Source organism: Lepisosteus platostomus, chromosome 19 (assembly GCF_059453375.1).
Source record: "Lepisosteus platostomus isolate fLepPlt1 chromosome 19, fLepPlt1.hap1, whole genome shotgun sequence".
NCBI lineage: Eukaryota > Metazoa > Chordata > Actinopteri > Semionotiformes > Lepisosteidae > Lepisosteus > Lepisosteus platostomus.
In genome coordinates this window covers 7,149,063-7,173,307 of record NC_142629.1, presented here as the reverse complement: position 1 = coordinate 7,173,307, position 24,245 = coordinate 7,149,063, and the positions used below count along the sequence as shown (strand labels likewise).

The window sequence follows — 24,245 nt, the reverse complement described above, 5'->3', positions numbered from 1 at the left end:
GGAAAATGGCAACAACTAAAGACACCAACTCCAAAGCATAGCATTTCCTTTTATGCCAGTGGAGGGAAGATGGGCACAGCCATAGGACTGTCATTTATAGCAATAAAGGAAGATTGCAAACCCCCAGAGATTGCTCACATATAATTTCTATCAAAGCAAGCAACAAAGACTTGCATGTCGAATTACACAGGTAAGAAGCCAGACAAGATCCCACAGTTCACATCACGGAAAGTGTCAACACATTTTAAAAGAATTAAGATTTTGTTTCAAGGACAGATTTCCTTGTTTCTGCCTTTAACACAGATAACGAATGCAAAGGTAAAACACGTTAAGCATTTGTTTAGTTCTTTAGCAAACTAATGTGACAACAGCCTCAAAAATAAAAATAAAACTTACAACCTCACGCCTAGAATATAATATCTGCATTTCCACACGGATGTCTGGGGCACATTATTCTTAAAATCCGTAAGATATTTCTGGGATTTGTTTTAATTAGTGGTGGTATCTTTGTTTCAAAGTACGAGTCTGGAGAACAGCTGTCACTTTCATAGTTTCATAATAAAGATGCGGTCAAAACTAATAGCTTACACCATCTACTGGACTCCCCAACAAGGTTACTATGAGGTTAGATGGTTTCCTGTGATAATGAAGTGTGTCTGTGTGCTGTGTATTGCTGGTGGTGGTATGGGGGGGGGGGGGTATTTTGATTATAAAATCAACAGTGTAAGATGATATGAAGATCACAAGATCCTAACTTACACTCGATTAGAATTCCAACTGACAACACTGAATTTAAGGGAATCAATTTACCAAAATGATCTAAATTGAGAAAATCTGGTGTTATCCACTTGATGATGACCTCAGTTCTGAAGAACTCCCACACATAAGGCAATATTAGGTAAAATGTTGTAAGGATATTTATAAAACCATATCGTTTATGGTCTTTTATATACATACAATATATGAGTTCACTGCACAGCATTCAAACCATGCTTATGTGATAAAGGGATTTGACTTCGATTCAAATTAATTGATACTCCAAGGCGTTATAATAGGGTTTAAGAAAACAATTGTGATATGCAAATTACAGAAAGTGTCTGACAGGCTATGGACAATAACCATTTTGTCAACCCTTCTAAACAGAAAATAGTATATCTCAGAATTAATCCTACTTTTCGAAGATGCTTTTAAGCCATTTTCAAAAGGAAATGGTTAAGGTCCATATATTTATCATTCATAAATACATGGACAGCAAAAGACAGAAAGATAATTTGCGCTACAATTGGTTTAAAAATAAAGTTTAAAAAAACTCTAAACAGAATTTAGTTAACACTAAAAATGACATCTAAAAACACAAGCATTAGTAGATCAAATCAAACTGAAGACAATTTTCACTTCTGGTTGTCCTAGTCAGATTAAACAAGAAAAGGATCTTACAAAATTAATTTGTATAAAATATCAATAATTCAGAATTAAGTCAAAAGTGTGCGAGCAAAATTAAAACCTGCCTTAAATTGGACTGTCGACTACATAACAGATCTACTCTTAAATTAGTAACTTTTCGTACAATATTTTTCCTATGAGAAGCTTTGTAGAAATATGCGCAAAAACAGGAATTTACACCAGAGACAGCTTTGTTTTTCCCCGTTTTCTCTCTCCCCTGGGAAGAGAACCTTCCTTCGCTGTCAATCAACAAACAGGCTTTCTTCTACGCAAACACTTGGACCATTAAGAGGACCTTTCATCTCCTGGCTTTCTCTCCTATTATACATTCCTGATAGGACCAGATCGCGAAACAATAAGGAAAAGAAACCGGCCGGACGACATTGTGTTTCTCTCTTCTTTAAAAAAAAAAAGTTCTGGAGTCGATGTTGCTCTCGCTACGTACTTAAAGAGACATTCTTGTTGCGCAGGTGGTCTCAAAAAAGACGTTCAAAGATAGAAAATAAGCTTTACCTTTCTTCTCTTTTACCAACAAGGGTACTAGAAGAAACCGAATTGTGCACATTTCCACCCTTACAGTCCCTGCTAACCCAAGGTAGCCAGGTCTTTTGTGAAAGCCTGAACAAGGCAATTGTGATTTTGCTTTGGCCTTTTTTGTGCTTGGCTACATCAATGCCGAATTTTCAATAGTCCAAGAACCTAGTGTCCTATGGGCTCGGAGCCCTTTTTTTCCCCTGCCTCTACCCGGGAGGCCAACAGGGAAAACTGTAGTGCTCCTAATACAGACAAGAAATGAACGGTCTAGCTCCTGATTTACATTATAGTATCCACTTCTGTATTCATGTCACAAAATAATTTGCCTGAGTTGTTTTTTTTAAGTAGGCCTCTGAAGTTGCGGGGGGAAAAAAAAATAATAATGGATAGTTTGCGTCCCAGAAGGAAATAAATCATACCCCCGGCTCAAAAAAGAAAGATAAAATAACCCAGATACAGCTGCACGGCTTTTTTTAACACCTACTTCACGGCAAAGACAAAAAGGAAGAAGAGACAAAACTTGCACTCCAGTTTTGTACAGGAAAAAAAAAAGAATGATATTTGATCCGATTCATCCTCTGGCATGTTAAAAACCTTGGACCTCCTAAGCAAATGTAATTAGGATTTACACTGGAGGGTTCAAAATTATTTGCAGATGCATAACTGCACTAGACTTATTTTAATCCCAGGGTTGGGTTTTTTCTGTAGGCCCCTGGGTGGGTCTCTTCTCTTGGGGGTAAATTCAGCACAGACTCAGGTTCTAACCTGAACCACAGAAACTGAAATTACTACAAGGTACAATCACATTCTTAAAACACAAGCACATCAGGGTTAAAAAAAAAAGTATTCTACCTGTGAGGCAATCTCTTCACCACTTTTATAATAGAAATAGGGCTTTCCAGCCCTCTATCACACCAGACATTACATTTTACAAACTTTAGAGCAAAACCTCATGGGTAGCTCAAAACAACACCTCTCATTGTGTCCGCCAAAAATACTTTCGAACCAATATTACCAGAATACAGCAGGCATGTCTCACATTGGCAGAGCAGCTCATTCGCAGATTCTACTCCTAATGGACTATAAATAGAGTTTTGTGAATTCACACATTCCTGCAGTGCTATCTAAAATTCAAAGAGCCCCAAGATCACACACAAAAAGAGATCTGAAGGAACCTTAATGCAGCGTGCAGTCTTAGCTGTAGGAAAAAACAGCCTATTGGCACAGTCGCAACCAGGTTTCACTATGTCAGATATCCTATAGCTGAACAATCAAGCATTTTCATTAACCCTGTGTTTTTAGCAGGTTCAGGCAAAGAGCTTTTCAAAATGAATGAGTTTTAGAGTTTTTTTACTACAAGAATAACAATCAATTACAACTTCACCACTGGAAAACCAAAAGTCTGCTGAACCCAAAGAGGGAGCACCATCTTTTATTGCTGATGTCTAGTGAAATGAAGACCTGTCGCGACCCATACATTGACCGGCTCTGTCACAGAGAGTAACACAAGCACAGAGTCCTGGCTGGTACCCTTGGATGAAGACATACTTCGCTTTATGTTTTCAGATTAAGACTGTCTTAGAGGTTAAAGTGGGTGTTCTCCATGAAACAAATAGTTTCGATACATAACCTGCCAACGGACACAAATGTTCAAAAAACATTCAACGTTATGCAATATATCGCAGATATTTTAAGGATTTAAGATTTGTTATATGCTGAAATTAACAGTATTTTGAATTAATTTTGAAGCTTCCCTTTAAAAAAAAACAAACACTAGCAGTCTGTCTAAAGTCTAAAGCTGTTCTTTATGGGTACTGACTGCTATATTTCATCATATTGTTCTGTATAGTGGAACAAAACCAAAACATAAGCATTTCTTGCAAACCATGAGTGTTCCACAAATAAAAGTACCATCTGCATATAATTAGGGTACATTTTGCATGAAAAGGCTGTGTAATCACTGACGTGCCACAGTATTAAAAGCCAGACCATTTTTATTTTAAGGTAAAAATTAGTAATGGGGGGGGGGGGGGGGGGAGATCGTACTTATATGGTTATTCAAATGAAAGCACAAACCATAAATAAGGGCCACACTACGCGTGAGACATCAGCCTGTAAAAAACGGCAAGGTTAAAAACAAATTTGACCCTAGCATGGAATAAATATTGCTGTCCAAATTTATTACAATTGGTCGACTGCCTGCTGTAATCATACAATTCTGAAACAGCCATATTACAAACGTGCTTTCGGGTTATTTCAGACAGCGTACAAAACACCAGACACACTGAAAAATCAACTCAGCTGGTGACCGACAGTAACAAAGCCTTTTCTTGAGTCAACCTGGTAACTTCACCCTAAAGTGAACATTTTTTTTTTGCTGAAGACACCGTGCTGTTATCTGCTAGCTATGGAGTGGTACTCCATAATAAAACGTTCTCTCTCTTCTTGTAATGAAAAACTATTGAGATCTGCGCTTTTTTTTCCGTAGGATTATGTTCTTTGCCCTGTCTGCATATTTAATCTGCTTGTAAATGTCTTTTGCTGAACTGTAATTGATAGACAAGGGTGCAACGTTATACAATGGAAAAGAAAACCGACAGTTTCTTTTCCCAGCGCAGAATGAAACAAAATGCTACACAGATTGAGCTTTGAAACTGTAGTATCAGCTCTCTCCAAGTGCAGATGCTAGGAGAAATTTATTTGCAAGGTGAACCGAAAACAGGAAAGGAATATCGGCAATCATGAGATAAAGATCTACCATCAATTCGAATGGGTTGGAAAAATTACGATAGCATATTGCTTTTTGTATAAACTAATCAAAACAGAAACGGGCCTGCCGCTCATTCTCCCATGCAAGTCCATAAACGTAATGTAGCTCTAAGTTACAGATGTACAAAATACTTAAGAAACAAATTCTAAAATGATGGATTTTCTTAGTCCAATCGCCCCGGACGATTTAAAATACTGTGTAAATTAGAACGAGGCCCTGAAGTGTCTTGGAAACGCACCGCATTCTAATTTATACCTCAAAACAAACATTTACCTTTATACCTCCATAAAAAAACATCAGCATATGAAACGTCCACGATGAGCAAGATCGATCTGGCGTCCCATAAAGCGCTTGAACTCCTTACAAAAAGTGCCCTTGTTTGAGTTCACACCCAACCCCCCTACCCCCTCAAAAAAAAAGAAAACGTTAGACTAAGAATGATAAAATTGCAGGTATTTGCTCAAGAGAACAATAGAAAGGCTCCGCGGTCCACAAAAAAGGCAACGGAAACGACAGCTTTAGCAGGAGTTACAGATGCTGTTATACATAAGTACACAATGCGAATAACAAACAGTACAACAAATGCAACTATTCATGAAGGTTAACATTTTACTGCTGTGTGATATATGGTCCCTTTTCCCTTCTCCGGCAGAGATTCAATATTCTACGTTCCTCCAAGGTATGGCTGCATTCTGAATTGTTTAATTCTCTTTTACTGGACTTCATTTTATTTTCTGTATACCAGTATAAAAGGTCGGAAATGTGTATGTGTGTGTGTGGGGGGGTGTATCACAAAACGTTCCGCTCTGTTAATCACCGCAGAAAGTGCAATGCAAAACGCGTCTCATGTCCAATTTCCAGGTGTTATGTTTAACATACAACGGTATTCTAATTCTTCACACCAACATTGCGGACTTGTCCATGAGCCTGGAGTAACAAGACGATCGGCGTTATGGCGGGCAGGCGGCCATTTCGAATGGACAACTTGACCGGTGACAGAATGTTTAAAACGCGAAAGAGGTCACTGGGTCTTAGCAATTTACAAAGGTTGTCTGTCCTTCCAACAGAATTTGGGGTTACGGGGTTAAGGACTAAAACCCCCCAAAAATTCATAAGCCCTTTAAAACTCGGGCATTTAGGAAGGGGACTGGAACTGCTCGCCACACTTTATTACTACGTGGTACTTCAGCCGAAATGCTCACGTTTGAACAAAATAGGACGCGACTGCTTTCGTTCAGTACATCAGGTTTTTAAATGCTAAATTCTTTGTGTTTAAAAAAGTGACTGAGTCAAACAACAATCCATAACGCAGAGCAGGCAAAACTTGAACAGAGATAAACCTTGAACCTTAAGACAGACAAACTCAAATATTTGATATGGGTGGCCGTGGATTCTCCCCTCGGCTGATAAGCATAATGTCATCTGGATAGCGTTTGCTGTACAACCTATCGGACACCACAACGCGTTTGAACCGTTATTTTGGTATGCTATAAGATCTAAGGAGAAATAAAACGTCAAATTCGCAGAAGGTGGATAACTTGGCTCGATTAAAACGTTTTTATTTAAAAAGAGGCCTTCTGTGAACTGAAAGGATGTTAAAAGCGACCGATTTATAGACATTACAGCGGATCTACGATGGAGGGAGATAATTTAAGAGGATTTGTTGTCGAGCACTGGACTTGTATAACCTTATCTGCACGAGGTGAAGCGTGGATCATATTACCCAAAGAGCCCACCTCCTTTCACGGTCGCGAATCGCAAGCTTTTACAAATTTCAGTATCACACATTTTACTCAAGAATAAAATAATATGAAATAGTTAAGAGGGGAGACCACAGTGCCTTTTCACACACAAACTCTGAAGATCGGAGTTATGGGAGTGCAATACACGTCCCCACTCCTTTAAAGTATGAAAATGCGCTTTACATTCATTTAGACAATAACACCAAACACTACTAAGTAAACGGACCTGCTATCTTTCTGCTTTATCTACATTACAAAATACGTCTGCTATACAGGGCGCTGTGCCAAACACAAGGAAAGCACTAAAAACATGTAACGCAATTTCTAAAATAAACAAAAACAGGATTCAGGCAACGCCAATAAGCAGCCATATTTGATACTTTGTAATTCTTGTGCAATTAATATTGTTGAGCTGAAGAGTTTTTTTTCTGTTCAGCCCCGCTTTAAAATTATCCGTTTTCCCATAGCCTTTCACAAAAACGATTTTAATTTCGTCCAGGGTGTGTAAAGTAACAACTACCAGCATGTGCCCTCGAATTACGTAACACTTCAAACGTTTACATTTAGTCCAAGTAAAGAGAGATCGTTCTAAATTTATTAAATGAGGAACTTTTAGCCCACGTCGGAACTGAGCTGGTAGAAACCGCACTACACGAATTGCCTCTTTGGTTACTGTCTTATTGATATTAACACACTAAGGGAGCTTCATTTTAATGTCCACTGTTCTACATTTTTCAATAAAGTTTAAATTTACAGTAAGAAAAACTGATTACCGTTCTCACACCTGCCCTCTCCTAAAATATACATACGGTTTTCTTGTTTTTAAATAATCTCCACAGTACGCAACAAAGTGTTTTTTAAACACAGCATATGTAGTTGTATTTAACATACAAAACTCCAACAGAACTACCCACGAAAAATGAACAAAACTAAAACTTACATCCAACCGATTTAAACAAAATCCCCGTAAGCGTCAATATATTCATAGAACACTTCTTTTTTTTGTAAAATCCGGTTTCTATTCTCAGTGAAACCTATCCGAATTTTAAGAAAGCTTCAAAACGGGGATTTTAAAAACTCACCGTGATGAGAATGAAGATTCATGGCCGATGACATGTATTTTCCAGTATGGAGAGGCGCCGGGTGCCCCGAGCCCAAGTGACCGGGGGAAGGTGGAATTCGCCCGGCTGCGGTGGCCGCTCCGAGCCGGTGAGACTCCATAGCCAAACTCGGGAGCAACGGAGGAGGTACGTGGACAGATCTGGGGGGTCCGAAATCACGGCCATCCATCATCCAAAACAGGTAAACGTGATAAAAAGAAACGGTCCAGTCAGAAATTCCGAGAAACCCAGGCTGTTAAACAGTCCCTGTATTTCCAGGCAAATCGGTGTCCGTTTTAGGCATTTCGTCTTACCTAAAAATAAAGAAAATGCTTTTAAACACAAACTTTCAAACTCCCTTAAAGTAAAATACTACATTAAACGCCGACTTTAAATTTTCACCCCGAATAAACCGAACAGTACTTTTCCCGTAATGTTTTTTTTTTTATTTTCATAGGTCCCGCGTCTATTTTCTTGTTTTGAAGCAGTCGAAAGCTTTACTGCATTTTGTTGCAAACCACGAGCTTTTCTTCTAATTCAAACGCGGCATTCAAGACTCTTTACCCCGAAATTCCCACTTAAAAACATCTAAATTATACATTTATGATTTAGTGTGGTTTAAATCAAGGCAGTCTTGATTGCAAGATTCCCCTGAAGACAGTTTTTAACTTAAAGCAAAATCTCTAAAGCATTCATTTCACAGCTTAAGGAACGTATCGCCATTTTTTTTCCTCTAGTGAATGTCCCATAATATAAATAAACAATCGGTGCCGAATATATTGTCTTGCATCGATATAACGATACAAATATAAAACATGGGAATATTTTTGAAGGGAAACAAAATCCAAAGGTTTCTTGACACAGAAAGCTTTAAAACTTGTCTCTTTACTACAGCAAATTAATTGTAATATTCACATTACACGAAGATACTTCCGTAGATATAAACAAAAATATCAATATTCAAAGAGTTGTTTTGTTCCTATTATAACAAGTATAGGAATTGTGTAAAGGATTAAAACAGCTAGCAGTCAAGCCATTTCAAAATCCTATAGGACTGCTTCTCGCCTTACGCAGATAGATGTAGCCATTAAAATATGCTCAAAAAAGCCCGAAAAATATCTAAAATATGAATAGACTAGCCTACTAACTTTTCCCCTTGCGTTATCAATTTTCTGGATTTGTTGAACTCTTGTGAGCTTTTGTGGACTTAAGTTTGATACCAATGTATCGCTTTGAGACTTACATTTTATACGAAATAAGTTTTAACCTACTGGATATCAAAATTGTTCCGAACAGTAAAGCACGTATACAGAAATCGCCTAAAATGGCCAATTCGTGTTATAATTAAAAACAGCCTGCTCCGTGTAATCACGAGATTGCTTACATCGGCTTAATTTGCTTCTTTCCGATAATATTATATATTTGAATAAGAAAGTGTTGCATAAAATGTGATAGCGTAAAAATACACCACTCTCCAGGTTATAAAAAAAACCTCAAACTTAGTTAAGTTTACATCTTCTCTCAGAATATTATAGTTATACCTGGTTTTCAAACTTCTTACTTACAAAACTTCTTCAAAATAAACTTCTTTCTCCATCTTCTCTAACACACACAAAAAAATCACTTCTTATGGCTGCCGTTTTTAGTATTTCGAGAAACATCTTCTGGATCAAATCCCATGTTATAAACCGTTGCCCGCCTTTTAATTTAGGTTTTTTAAAGAAAGAAATTCAGGAGTCCACTCTTTATCCATATGGTCTGGTTTAAAAACATCTCCTCCTGGTAAAAAAAAACACCTCGGTGCTCTGTTGTGATCGAGTCCCACATAAAAATTCCAACGCTTCGGATAAATCCAGCCGTTTGCAGAAAGATTTCAAATACTCCATATACAGACTATCCGTAGATAAGCTATAGGCTAACATTGAAAAAAAACCCTCCAAGTCCCTCTCTGTAGATCTCGGAAAACTCTTTAGCAATGAAACAAGCATTGTTTTACAAGCCCCGCCTCCGCACGACAGAACAGCCAAATGTCGCAACGAATACTATGATTGGTCGCTTGAAGTGCCGATCACTTCAATGTAAACACTTTGGCTCGACGCCAGTCCTATAAAACCAATTATGGACCAAGGAGGTTGTGCGGTTTCAAGGCTCCCCTCGTCCCCCGACCGACTGATCAAAACAAGCAGTGAGAATTTTTAGGCAGGCAGTTTCAAGGCGGCTCCCCTTTTCAAGCTCTGCTGATCAAAATAGCAGAAGACGGACCTGGTAGTGGATTCAGTTCAATTCAATTGTGCTCGGTTCAGTTCATTTAGATCTCCGGAAAGCTTTTCAAGTTCAGTTTTTTTTTTTAAAGAAGGAGTGTGTAGGTCTTACCGAGCAGAACTATATTCTTCTGGAAACTAGCATGTTGATAAAAACAAGACAAAGGCCTGGGGTAGTTTAACTGCTTAGGCGAATACAACGTTGGTTTAACTCGATTTTTGGCGCAAGACGTGGCTAACTGAGAAGAAATGTTAAAAAATTAAACCTATTTGAGACTGGGCGGGCTCCTTTGTAAACTAGTTCAGCCTGGTAAGTGAATGAGTAATTTCAATATGCTCTCATAAAATACGTTCAAAATTAATGCAGCTATTTGTAAACTTCACTGATTGATTAATATCGCCATTGTTAGGAAGCCCGGTCCCTTTATCAGCGATATTGAGTGAGGAGATAAATCTTGTCGATACCGCTAGAGCAGCGTAGTCAAGGTCATAAGGGGTGCTTTTACCTTATTACGGAGCGTGAATAATGGTCCCCCCCAAATAATCAAGCAAAGCGGGTTCTGTTACAGTAACTCATTCGATAACAAGAACATAAATGTAGCCGGGGAGGAAAAGTGAGCACACTCTGCATCTCTCACGTTTACTGTTCTGAAAATAGTTAATAAAAGCTTGGGTTTCAACTTTTGAAGAGAGCCGTTTTCAAGTCCAAAACTCCACCCCAGCTGGCCCAGTTTAGCATTACTCGGCAGGCGTAATGATCAGTCGGTGGTTCAACAATTTTATGAACTGGGAGCCGAAGTGGTGGTGTCGGTACAATCGCCGAGGTGCTACCGAACTGGGGGTGTGTCCTTTTAAAAAAAAATCATTGTTCGATTTCTTCTTTAATGAAAAATAAGCTCTGCGACCGTGGGGTCATACGACACCCCGAGAGGCACGGAGACCACCCCCTTTACGTTTGTGGCTTTTATCTGAGATTTGGATGATCTGCGTTTCCAGGTTGCCACGTTTGTAACGACACAGATTTTAAATAGAACTTTTTTAAGCACTTTATAAGAGCACCGGTAACTTTTGTCTGTCAAAGATAATTTTCTGTCAACGTACTCCTGTGACACTGTAAGTGAGTATATGTGCGTGAATAAAGGTTTCCCCTAGTAATGAATAGATAAATTAAAAATAAAGTATCTACGGAATAGCTGTTTCTTTAATTAAAGTGAAATATTGAATTTAGCCCCTGCTTTGTGTATAGTATAAGAGGTTAAATAATTTGTAATATATGGTATTGTCTAAACCTGCCTGCGTTTTAAATTGTAAATTTATACAAAAATTGGAATACACATAGTTAAATGGCTTTCAGTAAAGTCTTTATATCCGACTTCTATTTGCATTGTAAATTATGAACAGTCACAAGAGTTAAATGTGGCCCGGGAAACTTTTCCTTAAAGAAGTTCGTTTTTACTCGTTGCCTCAAAAATAAAGTGTAACATTATGCTCACATGCAGACAGTTAAAAATAACACCGTACACGTATTTCTGATTTTATTCTCCTCAGATAAAGTCGTGGATCAAAAGTATATAATTAATACCTTTATTACACCGCATGGGTTCGCTTTTAAGTATTTCACATTTCAAGATAAAAATATTTGATTCAATTCCAATTCACGATTTTCTCCAAATTAAATTTCATTTCGGATCATTAGAAAGCAAGACTGTGAGGTTTAGTGGTCCAGCCGAAACCATGCTGGTAAAGGCGTCTCATCTATGGCAGAAGTATTTTCCAAACCTGCATGTCATTAGTTATATATTAAAGTTCATTTTTTACTACGTGGATACTTTTTCGTCATATTTTGAATTATGAACGCCACATTTCATCGTGATTTTTAAAAACCGGGGAAAATACTTCGCAAACGGTTTCAAACTGCCCTTTGCCGTGCCCCGTCGTGGCGGTTTCACGGCCACCCTCTTTGGGAAGCAGAAGGGGGGGACTGAAATAGTAATGAGTCCAGGGGAAAAGCGATGTCTGAACGTTATAGCAAAGGGAGATCTCATCTGAATATCACCCAGCCACCATCTCAACCCCCAATGAAAGGATAGCAACTTTTGCAGGACTCATCAAGACTGGATTGCTCCCAATGTGGCCACTGGATCAGCAGGAAGAAGGGGGGGGGCGGTGAGAGATGGGGGGAGGGGGTTGTTGTGGCGAAGGAAATTAATGCAAGAGCCGAGCTTATGGCAGTCTGAACAGAATGCAGAGATTCTAAATGATCAATGGAGCAACAATGAATGACAACCTCCCTCTAAGCTTTTTTTTTTCCTCTGTGCCTTGAGTGTTTTCTCCTCCGACCTTTATGCAAACACCGCAAATGAAATGAAAAATTGTTTTTTTGTTGTTGTTGTTGTTGCTGTTAATTTAGAAGAGGTGTGCTGTGGGCCGCGACTTTTTTTTTTCTTCCGCGACACTTCATTTCATACCAGCGGAGTCTTTCAACGTGGATTCGAAAGCTTCTGACTTTTTTTTAAGCACAAAAATTAAATAAGCCCAATAACTTGGCTACATCCTTTTTTAGTGGCTTTCTTGGGGTACGTCCCGTCGATGTTGTTTTTTTTTTTACCCGGATGGTAACGAAGTTGTTATTTTAAAGATGGGTATGTATACAATAAATGTTTCAGTTGCTAACAAAAACCGAGAGTATATGTCCTTTGTAATGCAGGTCATTCGCCGTGTGAATTTACTTTGCCTATGTGAGTCATGCAGTATTCTCAGTAGTGTTTCGTCATTTAAAGAGCCATAACGTTCAGACTAGCGCGTCCGATAATTGCAAAGCCGTGCAGAAAGTGAACAATTTGTCAGACAACAAATTTGAATTTTTAGTTAATATTTGGGGACAGAGAAGGGTCAGTTTACTTTAGCCTTCAACATCCGTGCTGTGAAAGAAAACAGCATTTACATATCGACCCCCCCTTCTCACCACCTCTAACCACACGAATCGCTGCAGAATGTAAATGCGTAAAAACGTTGCCATGTCTACAAAACTGGGGTCATCGGCGGTCCTGTGGGCTCTCCTGAAATGTATCGTGTGTATCTTTACAGTAAAATAGATATTTTAGAATGAAGTAATGGCTCAAATATAACCAGGGGCCATCTTACTGGGTGTGGCGAAGTCGGTTGCGGTCCTGAAACACCAGTTTTGGTGTCTTAAATGGAAATATTATCAGGACTCATCTAGTCCCTATACCTCACTGAGTAAGATGACTAAATTTGGCTGAATGTATACGCTTTTCATATTTTCTATGCTGTTTTGGGTACTTATATTACTTAGCATGTCGAGAACAGAATGGCTATAGTCATACAATATCCGTTTAATCTATTTAATGTGTAGTGTTTTTCAGAGTATAATTGCTTCGGGCATCGCATATTAACTATACGGTTAATGAGCTCTGTAAGATATAGAAACTGTTCTATTCTTATTGTTGTTTTTATCGCACAAATACATCCGATAAAAGGAATATGCTTAAGCGCTTTTATGCTTTGACAGTGTTTCCCATGTCGCCTGTAATGACAGGTTTAAGGTTGATCAATCTGTAATTTCTAATTACACATTTATATGTCGATGATAAACCCAGCATAGTATAAAGTACTATATAGTGCTCTTTATATATGAGCGATTTTAAGAGCACTTGTCCGGATACCATACAATGTGTTGATTGCTACTGTTACGATGTTAATAAAAACTAGAACGTTTTAAATTTACGGTACCCATTTCTCAGAACAAAGGCGCGCACTGTACTTTCCCACAATACATTACTTTTCAGTGTTGGGGTTTACTGTCGTAATAAAAAAAAGATTTAGCACTCTCACTAACGTGTTTAAGGCAAGTAATTTCATTTTCAATCCGACTGTACCGTTTATGGAGACAGCTAACTCATTCTCTCCACGTCCAGCATAATACTAAAATATACAGTAATCCCACACAGAAAATCTCATTTGAAGATCTTTCCTAAGTTTCGGATAATTACAGAGAGAGTGTGGAATTTGTAAAGTAAACCGAGTCCAGGTTTAACAGCAAATGAATGGCCATGAGCATTTCATAATGTTTCTCTTTTACGTCTGGGGAAATATGGACTGCGTGGCAGAATAGTCTCTGGAACAGAAAATGATTTGGCTTTGCCGTGGTTCATGTCGAAATATTATCAGGACTCATCTAGACCCATGTGATCAGTGAGCTATAGAAGCACAGTTGACATTTTATATTAGGATAAATACCTTTTTTTTGCTGAATGTAGCTCAACCAGATATGTCCATAGAACGTGACATCAAGGTTTTAGTGAACACTGGGTACTTTATTGCTCGATAATTCAAGCTTGAGTCTTAAATCTAAAGTACTGCCCATTAAATACATTCTGTAATTGTCACCTGTGTCCTTTAGACAAGGGAATTCAACATTCTTTTATTTTTATGTGGGTTATACGAGAGCTGTTGGAAGCCTTTCCCCGTAAATTCGGGGAGGACGATGTGCAGGTCGAAAGGGAACTTGGAGAAGAAAAACATTTTTGTTTAGAAAGTTGCATGGCAGTTCTTATTTGGCTGGACGTACTGTCCGTGAACATACTGTCCTTCATCAACGTGGGAATACCACTAATGCTACTTGCATTCGTCTTGTAGGTAAAATATAAAAGCGGTTCATTCTTGTTCAGCAAAGATACAGCGTCCAACTGTTCAAATCGGTGATCCGCAGGTAACAAGCAATATGACTCCACAAGTCTCACTCAGTCCGAAGTCAAAGCAATGTAACGAATTAGAATTACACTTTTGCATTCTACGATTTTACGTTTATCAATGACAAGGTTTATAAATAACAACATTGGAAGCATGCAGATCTTCTGCTTTTCTTAGGACTTCGCACCGTTGGTTTTGGGGGAAAAAATAGCGCTCTCAATGTTTGTGCGTTGACCACTTCATTAGATCGAATAAAATTCCTGATATTAAAAGCCTCAGCCGGACCGTTATTCGCCGAGAACACATCTTCTCTTCTGTGTACTGCCGTATATCTACGGAACAAGTTTGCATAAATTGATTTGTTCAAATGAAAAATACAGAACTGGAACCACATCTCCTAGTTATTCTTCAAGCATTCTTCCATACTGTGGAACCGGACCTTGATTTCTGAACAATGGGTAATCACTAAAGCCACTTATAAACTTATGTTCCTAAATGAAGGGGTTTAAGTACAGCGTAGACAAACAGCAAACATATTTTGTGAGAACCGTTTAATGTTTTCAAGATGTGGGAAACGAGCAATTTGTATCTAATGTTTTTTTTTAAAGAAACGTCAAAGTTGTTTAAAAAAATAGAGACGCAGAAAACAAAGTAAACAAAATAACAGATAAATAAATACCTCTTCATTGAGCTGTCGTTCTGTTAAGTTGTAGGGGGAAAGACGGCTGTTTTATAACCGAAATCAAAGGGACAGAAATAACTAATTGTCATGGTTGTATCCATTACAAGCGATTAAAATAAACAAGGCTCGCGTTTAAGCAACAGACATTTCAATGTTTCAACGTCTTACGAATGAGACCTTGATTATATTTTCAAATATGTATTGTGACATGTACCTTTAAATGTATGCAGTCAGACTGGGAAGCGTCAGGCCCCAAATGGATATCTGGGGTGACGAAGATTATTGTCGATGAATTAAAGCGGTTTTTTCCCACCATCAAGTGAACTACAGAAATCTAGGCATTTCGATCTGTGCAGTGGGAAATGGAAAATATTAAAACCTATATTACCTCTTTCAGTTTATTGTTTGGTCTAAGTAACTACTAAAAGTACAGTTTGCGAAACCGTACTGTTTTGTCCTTGTTCTCTATAAAAAACAACAGAACGCATAAACGTTTTTAAATATGTATTTACATAATATGTATATATCAATAGCATTATTATAACTGGAAATCAGATTACAGAAGATATAACTTGTTCAAAAGTAAAACAATGCATAAGCAGCTTGAAAACGCATAATGAATTCGGTTTTCAATTTTTTGGCATACACCATTGATGGTTCAACCGGGTTGATTGTGATTTTGGTTCAAGAGGAACTCGATCAGTGTAGACTCGCTGGTATATTCACTGCTATATGAGAAGAGTCAATAGTTAAAGGTTCTGGTCTCATGCACCAACGGTTTGGGGGGGTACCTTAACACATTCACGCTGATCATTTATCAGGCTCTTGCTGAATCGATTCGTTAATTTACCTTCCTTGTAAGTGATATTCCGCGACTACAATAGCGTGCTTGAGTAATAGTAGTTAAACCATACGTATATTTAGGCGTTACTTTGAGTGTCCCTTAGACGTTTTACCACATCTAGAGCGTCGAATATAGTTAAACCTAAATATACCTACCAATTGGATATATACACTTGTACGTATTTCAATATATAAGGTTGAAAAAGTTTAAATGTGTTTGGGCACAACCTGTTTAAACATGTGCAAGCGCTGTAGGGGACGTCGAAGATAACATACATTGTACAGAAGTTGTTGGAATGTGAAGAAGCAAGCAGGATTTAAAAAAAATATCGAAACGCTGAAGTCGAGTGAGTAATGTTAATAGTTTAAACATTTATTTGGCCGACGCCTTTGTGCAAGACGGTAAGAACGGGGGTACTGTGTGTGAAATTTCAGTGCGTACATCTTACAAAACGTGTCATAATCCCTTCTAAAATACGTAGCCTACAATAAAACAGCTATCTTGTTTACAGGCTTAAATAAAAAGTAAAATACACCGCTATGATAGTTTTAAATATTGTTTTGATGTAGAGACCTACATTTGTAGGCTATGCAAATTTTACTAGCACCGTTAAGCGAAAATCTAATGATTGGGCTTAATAAGAGCAGGTTGTACTCATAAAGTGAAAAGAAAATGAAGACTTGAAGTGTGATACCTACGTCGTATACGGATATTTTGGCATTGGGGAAATGAATCCAATACGAGCTAAAGGAAAGTCCGAAATGAACTTGACGGCGCGTCACAGCGATCCGATCAGCTGCGTTTGTAAAGGAATGCTGACATCATCGAAGAATATCCTCGGTTTGACCCGCACCGGTACCGAACCGGTTACAGAACACACCTTCCTTCATAACTGAAACATTGAACAACATAATATAAACATAATCCTTTTTTATTGGGAATATAGTAATTCAATACTCTCAGCGTGCGATACAATCCTGTGCTTCAGAGGAAAGGTCTTGGGGCAGTCATTCCTAAAATGGGGTTTTAATGAGATAAATTATTAGCTATTGATAGAGTGACCCTCACCTCAACCCTCTTTCATGGTTGTAATAAAGCTTCTAACGTTACAAAGATAAAACACAGACCACATATAATAAGAAGATAATTAAAAAAACGGAAATATTCCTTCCCGTTAACTTGAAATGACTCCTATTTCATAATTTGACGTTCATGAAATGTGTAAACAAAGTGGTTTCACACCCCCCATAAAAATCGTAGATTAAACATTAAACAGCCAAGGGGGTATACACAACATAATTAGTTTTACACTTTAGAACTCACAAAAACGCCATTCCGCTCCAGAATTTGGTTCGCAGATCGCAGTGTAAAAGCCGCTCAACAGCTCAATATTAAGAATACTGGACTTTTCATATGGGCACGTAATATAATCCATTGACACACTGTGATCAATGCAATATAGATCAGAATTATTTCTTTACACAAGAACAAGCAAAAAAAAAAATGCTTCTGAAGCCCGCGTTGTCTAAGTAAATTAATAACTAAAGTCGTTGTCTTGATGTTACACAGTAATCAAAGTCTGTACCGTCAGCTGTTAATGAATGGTTTTGTTGTCTGTGCACAGCACTGTAGTCCAGTCAATAATTGAAATATCCTGTAAATATTTTCTATGCCCAGCAAACTCAAGCAAGTCTCTGTACACGTCGGTTAATATTAGAGCTTAACTTTAGGCGATATTTCCAGAAAAAAAAACGTTTACGAAGACAGCTTGTAACTGATTGACTTATGTACTCAGCATGATTTACTGACTCATTTTAGTACCATTTTATTGAAAATCTCCCTTCTCGTTGCACTACGTCTACTCTATCAGTAATATACTGTACAATATCATCGTCGTCATTTTTAACTTTCAATACTGATATTGAGGTCATTCTTTTACGCATTACGCGGGTCTTTTAAAACCCATTTGCTGCTGAAAGCTTTTGACAACCAGTCTGCCATTCTTAGTTGGGCTATAGTCCCTAAAGAACTTTTATATTTTCCGTTCTCTTTTCTGTGCGAGTTTATGCCGATCTTTCCCTTTTTAAGGAACAAACCGCACCAACAGGCCAAGTTTTCTGCTGATGTATTACAAATGTAAAAACCAAGACGGTAAAATGAGTTCAAGTAGTTTGGACATTATTTCCTTTGGGAAAACAGTATCATTTCAAGAAAAGGGAAATGAATGGTTTGTAATAGCCGATGAAGCTTTAAATTGAACGAAGAAATACGTGTTTTTCAACATGTCACAAATTGCATTTTAGAGAAAGCGGAGGTTACCCAGCTCAATGAAAACGCGCTAATTTTAATTTTAAGCAAAGTAGATTCAATTCGAAAGTAACGGTGTAAGGTGGGGTCGCTGTCTTCTTACTGTCGTTGTTTTGAAGCACGTTTCTCCTGGATTCCTCTCCTTTTTGGTCGCACACGGGGTCCACTCATTCTCAAACACCTTTGAATAGCAAAGACGCAGCCCTCTTTCTTTTTAATTTCATCGTGGGAATGCTTCAATGCAAAATACTGCATCCAATGAACAATAACATATCTACCAGAGGAATGTATTGTGCCCGTGCCAGGCACAGACAGAAGGGCCACTTCTGTACTGTGATTTGTGGAAATGGCACCAAACAAGTCTTTAATATTACCAAGGCATGCACTCCCACGAGACAGAATCCAGCTTGCTGTTCACGAAAACTAAAAGCAAGAAAAAGAATATGCGCGGAAACACTTATTCTGGTTTGTTAATGTGACTAAACGAAATTTCGACATATACTGGAATTGTTGGCTATTGAAAAGCCCCAACTCCATAAACAACTTTCTCGCCTTTACCAGTTGGTTATGCTGATCACTCTCAAACTTACTTGATCACCTACCCGAGAAGTCCTATAAACTGAAAAACAGTATACAATTACAAGCAGGTCTGCACATGCTGTACAGAACTATTCAAACAATCAGAACTATCTAGAATATCGGGTACATTTTCGTAACCTCCACGTTCTCCCCTCAGGTCACCAGACAAAATGCATCCACAATTTCAATTCTTGAGTTCAATTTCAACAATATTGCTTACTACACGTATGAATTCTACTTTGTTTCATTAACATGCAACAGCTGATTAAATATCACATTTTATTTACGACGTTTCTCTAGTGTGTGATATCCCAAGAGACTTGGATTGTGTGTCTGCGATATTTACACACACACTCCACGGGTCCAATGATCACATTGTTTTTAGATGCATCGCAAAGGCTAACACAGCCTGTTGCGTTGAGTTTAAAAAAAAAACACGATATGGATTTGAGTACAAATGGGCATTTAAAGACAAATTTGCCTTTTAAAAATCATTTTCAGGACGGGTTTCATCCTCGTTCGAAAACAGCTTCTGAAATGCATTATTCTATTATCTGGTTATTCAAAGCAAGGTAAGTCAATCCATTTTACAGAACCAAGTAACAATGACCTCATATTCATTCTATGGTAAATGGACTCTGCTTTCAATTCACTATTAATAATAGTAATTTTTATTGTGTTCTGTAAATATTTCATATCAATGCTAATATCAGTTTCATTGCAACAGAAAGTACTGAGACAACACAGATAATCGTACATTATCAAGTGCAAATGCAATTACATTTTTAATCTGTCTTGTTTTTTTAAATATTTTGAATTTCATTCACTTATATCAGAAGAATGGCTGATGAGTCAAATACTAGTCACAATACCCTGGCACAGACAAGCTGAAAGCTTTTCAGTGGTGTGATTTGTTTTATTACATTCAATACAAACACTCACCAGTAAAATCAATTGTTACATTTTTAAATGGAAAATTTTGTGTTTTTAAATGTTTAATTAAAAATGCAGCACATTGTTATAACCTATTTTTAAACATTCACGGATCACCAACTCCTAGTCAATACAGACCTAATATATGAAAATCATTTCTTCATTAAGTTTCATAATGGATTGCATTATAAAACTTATTTAATTTCAAAACTAAATATAATTTTAATTGAGTCTCAAAAGAACTAATATTCTTTGTTTTTATTATACCACTCTGGAAATGTAGCATGTGAATACATGCAGCGATGTTAAAATGTATTTATATATAACACCTTTTAAATGCAGGTCTAAAATAAAAGGGCAGGTTTACAAAGTTAAAATCACAACTATTTAACCGACACAATTAAAACGAGAACAGTTCAGAGTGGTATGTGTCCTGACAAGTTATTTCGATTTCTGTTGAGGAACAACCCCCAACTACAGATACGATTGATTCGATGACTGGAGCCATGCTGTAGAACAGACAATGCTCCCTTTAAAAATAAAATAAAGGGCCTTATTCAGGTTTGGTGTGTAAAGCCACCATACATTTAAGAAACCTCTGGATCCAAGCTGAAAACTGAAATCTCATTCCACAGACTCCCTAAAACGTCACATGCTTCACTCAAAACTGCCACATCTGTATTTCACTGTTAAAGAAATGAAGTCTGCATTGTTCCACAGAAGTTATATCCAGTAGAGCTCTCCAGCCACATCGAAAAGAGTGTGTTCTGTGGAAATACAAGACATCAGCAAGTTGTTGCACTTTTATTTTGGTTTTCCAACAGGTAGTTCAAATGCCACAAATGCAGCCATTACAGACAAAACGCATTCTTGCGTTTCTGAAAAGATGATCCCAGCAGTGAAAAAAAAAAACACACACACACCATATCATCTGGAATTTTAAAGCTCTTTAGAGCTATAAAGGAGGATGTAATGTTTTGGACCTTATATAAAAACAGTAATTTTGTCACCATTCTAAAAATTGTGGGCACCCTTATTATTGCTTCTGTGTGGAAAAGCACACACAGCTTGGTCCTTATTAACACCCGCTCCTCATCGGCTCTTACTATTCATTTATGGTTTTGTCCTGCAGCAAAACAATAATCGCAAGCATGCAGGCTGTGTTGTCCAAGCTTGTCTTGATTCAAATGACATCAATGATTTCACAAACTTTTCTTACAGTTCCCTTAATGCCGCACATGAAAGCATTGGGAGATGAACCAGGGCAACATAATAAAAAGACTAAAAGGTGGGCACCATAATTACAGAAGATGCTTTGGAAATAAAAAGAAGAACATGTGTACCCCCTCCCTGTGTCACTGCAATGTTCCATCCCCAATTTAACAAGCCCCTCATGGGAAGCTGACACCAAGCCCTGACATCACCACACTTGAAAACCCATCTCCTCTGGCCATGAAGTGCCTTGTCAATTAACGGACAGCTTATTGTGGGAGGAAGGGAGGGGGCTGCAGTTATAGCTCTACTCCCTTCTCCTTCCCCTTGGGGGAGATTGAGTTTCCAATGATAGACCCAGACATGTGGTGTAAAATTCAGGCCGGAGGGGGGGGGAGAGATTTCTGATGGGAGAAAGCAATCGCCATCACTCAACCCACTGCTATTCCTGTTGAGGGAGCTTGTTTACCAAAAGCTATTATTGGCGCATTAGTGATAAATCAGTAAAGCACAAGGCTCGTTCCAGACCTGCCTGGCATGCTATTCGCTGAACTCAAGGTGTTGCCCAATTTGAGCATTTAAGGCAAGTGAGTTTACACAAGGGCCTGATGTTGCAAAACAGGGGATGGAGTGTGCTTTGGGTAGGGTGATTTCATTCATTGTTTGAACTGGGAGGAAAATGTTCCTTTACGGGCCTGCTATAAACCAAGTAATTGCACATCATGCTGAGTAATTTATGAATCGCTTAAAAATCCTCTGAAATATTTAAGCAAATACTAAAGCTAAACATATGCTGATACTGATATATTTCAGTTATAAACATCACGGCCAACCTCAGGTCTGAGTTCCATGTTCCAATGTGGTGTTTAGGGACAGCTGCTGCAAAAATAAAATGACATGTATATTTGCTGACATGAGATGCTGTAGTAGTGTAAATCCAGGTTCTTCTTCAATGCCATTTGATCAGTATAGATTTACAAACGTCAGATGCCTCACGATCCAAAATCTTCATTCTCCAATAACCTTATTTATATCTTAATCTTATTAACATTCCCCAAAGTTGTATATAGTCAAAAACAACGATCAAATCGAAATGCTATTTTGCTGCTTTCAAACCCTGTTCTTACTAAGCATAGATAACTGCTGCATCTTATCACTGTAGGAATTCCAGCAGTAAAGATAAAAGATAAAGGGAATACATTTGTAAATCATCTTTTATAGAGGCCGAGAGATGCAAACCAACTGTATGACTTCACCACAGCTTTTTTCAGATGAAAGATAAGGCAATAGAAATCAATAGAGGAAAAATTGTGTTTAAAAAAAAAAGCCAGACATTCTTTCTCATTCTGCACATCTTGTTTAAGAAGTAATTCAATGACTGTATTGTTAAAAATAAATACAGTATATGTATTTTTAATTATGGGACTTTATGTGGGCAGTGTCTCAGGGCAGTGCTATCTTGTGACTGATGAAAATTACAGTGCACTATTTGCTGATTCAGCTGTTCAGCTGAAGTTAAATCACTTGACCTCCTTATGCATCAGTTTCTATTGGTAGTAACAAGGGAAAGGCAACTACTCTGATTGTGAGAAGATTCATCAGCATCTCTTTGACTCTGCCTCTAGGGATGTGGAAAAAAAAAACAAATCTTTTCTTTTACATTATTTATTATTTCTGCACCTTGAAAAGCACAACGGTCCTGACCTTCACAAATAAAATGGTTGATTCTAAGAGTTAATTTATGGGCAATTATCATATGGTCCCTTCTGTTTCATTTTCATTCCATTGTCTGACATCTGTAGGGTTTCTTTTCCAAAATCATACAGATAAATCTCTTATGATTAAGTCTATAAAGGTATTTGTATACTGAAAGCCATTAAAACATCCATCAATAGATTTTCTAACTGCTTTGTCCAAGACAAGGTTATAGAGGAGCTGGAGCATATCCCAGCAAGCAACGGGCACAAGGCATGATGCACCCTGAATGGAGAATGTACAAACAGGCATGCACACACTCATACCAGGGCCGATTTTCCTAGAAGTCAATTAACCTACCAGTACGTCATTGGACTGTGGGTAGAAAATGAAACAGCCAGAAAGAAATCCACATGAACATGGAGAGAACATACAAACTCCATGCATACACCACCCCAGGAACTGAACCCAGAGCCCCAGTGCCAACGACTTGCAATGCCAAGCACTGCACTACTGTGCCTCCTCCATTAAAAACATAAAACAAAATATAGTTTTAAACAAAAAAAAAAACCCTTTCCACTGATTTCACAATCCTTGATTGGCACTACGTATTTTGGATGAGACGTAAAACTAAGGTCCTGACTCTCTGTGGTCATTAATAATCCCAGGGCGTTTCTCGAAAAGAGTAGGGGTGTAACCCCAGCGTCCGGGCCAAATTTTCCGTTGGCCCTTACCAATCATGGCCTCCTAATAATCCCCCTCTATGAATTGGCTTCATTACTCTGCTCTCCTCCCCACTGATAGCTGGTGTGTGGTGAGCGTTCTGGCGCACTATGGCTGCCGTCGCATCATGCAGGTGGATGCTGCACATTAGTGGTGGTGGAGGGGAGTCCCCATTACCTGTAAAGCGCTTTGAGTGGAGTGTCCAGAAAAAGCGCTATATAAGTGTAAGCAATTATTATTATTATTACTAAATTTTAATGTGTAAACATGTCTGGATCATGTGTTAATCTTTGTTGGTCAGGTTGGACAAGAGGTGGAATAAATTGGGCAAGGAAAGCTCAGTTTACATAATGGACAAAAGAGACACTTCTCATGTGCCGTTATGGGAAAAACAACAAGCTGTTCTCACTAAACTTTGCTGGGGTTAATGAGTGAGAGACCCTAAGGTGTGAATCCATGACATGCTTCTGCACTTTGTAGAAGATTAAGCCCAATCCAAACGGACATACTGCTCCATTCTCTCTAGTCTAGACTGTCATCCGAGACACAGAGTTTCAAGACGTACCTCACTTTTTAATATCTGCAGACTTAAAAATCACGGGGATTTGTTTTCTTTGCTGCTGCTGCATTTGATAATGATTCTCACCAGGTTCTATTTGTGGTTTTTACACTTCACTGCCAGAAATAAAAATGATATCAGGTGTGCT

The 24,245-nt window shown here is 38.1% G+C and overlaps 1 protein-coding gene and 2 long non-coding RNA genes across 7 annotated transcripts in view; 1 reads left to right on the top strand and 2 right to left on the bottom strand.

Annotated features, from left to right (window-relative positions):
• Positions 1-7,782, bottom strand: part of tnrc18 (trinucleotide repeat containing 18) — an 83,344-nt gene extending 75,562 nt beyond the window's left edge. For all 5 annotated transcript variants that reach the window (XM_088612938.1, XM_088612939.1, XM_088612941.1 and 2 more), the window contains exon 1: positions 7,572-7,782. In XM_088612938.1, coding sequence (XP_088469064.1) covers positions 7,572-7,782 — 211 coding nt within the window. The remainder of the gene's footprint in view (positions 1-7,571) is intronic.
• LOC148645045 (uncharacterized) lies at positions 5,238-7,903 on the top strand. Its single transcript, XR_015928521.1, has 2 exons — positions 5,238-5,426; positions 7,617-7,903. It is a non-coding gene; the product is annotated as an uncharacterized LOC148645045 (long non-coding RNA).
• An 11,797-nt stretch (positions 7,904-19,700) lies between these two features.
• LOC148645044 (uncharacterized) overlaps positions 19,701-24,245 on the bottom strand; it is a 55,137-nt gene continuing 50,592 nt past the window's right edge. Inside the window, exon 5 of the long non-coding RNA XR_015928303.1 lies at positions 19,701-20,675. This is a non-coding gene — a long non-coding RNA (uncharacterized LOC148645044). The remainder of the gene's footprint in view (positions 20,676-24,245) is intronic.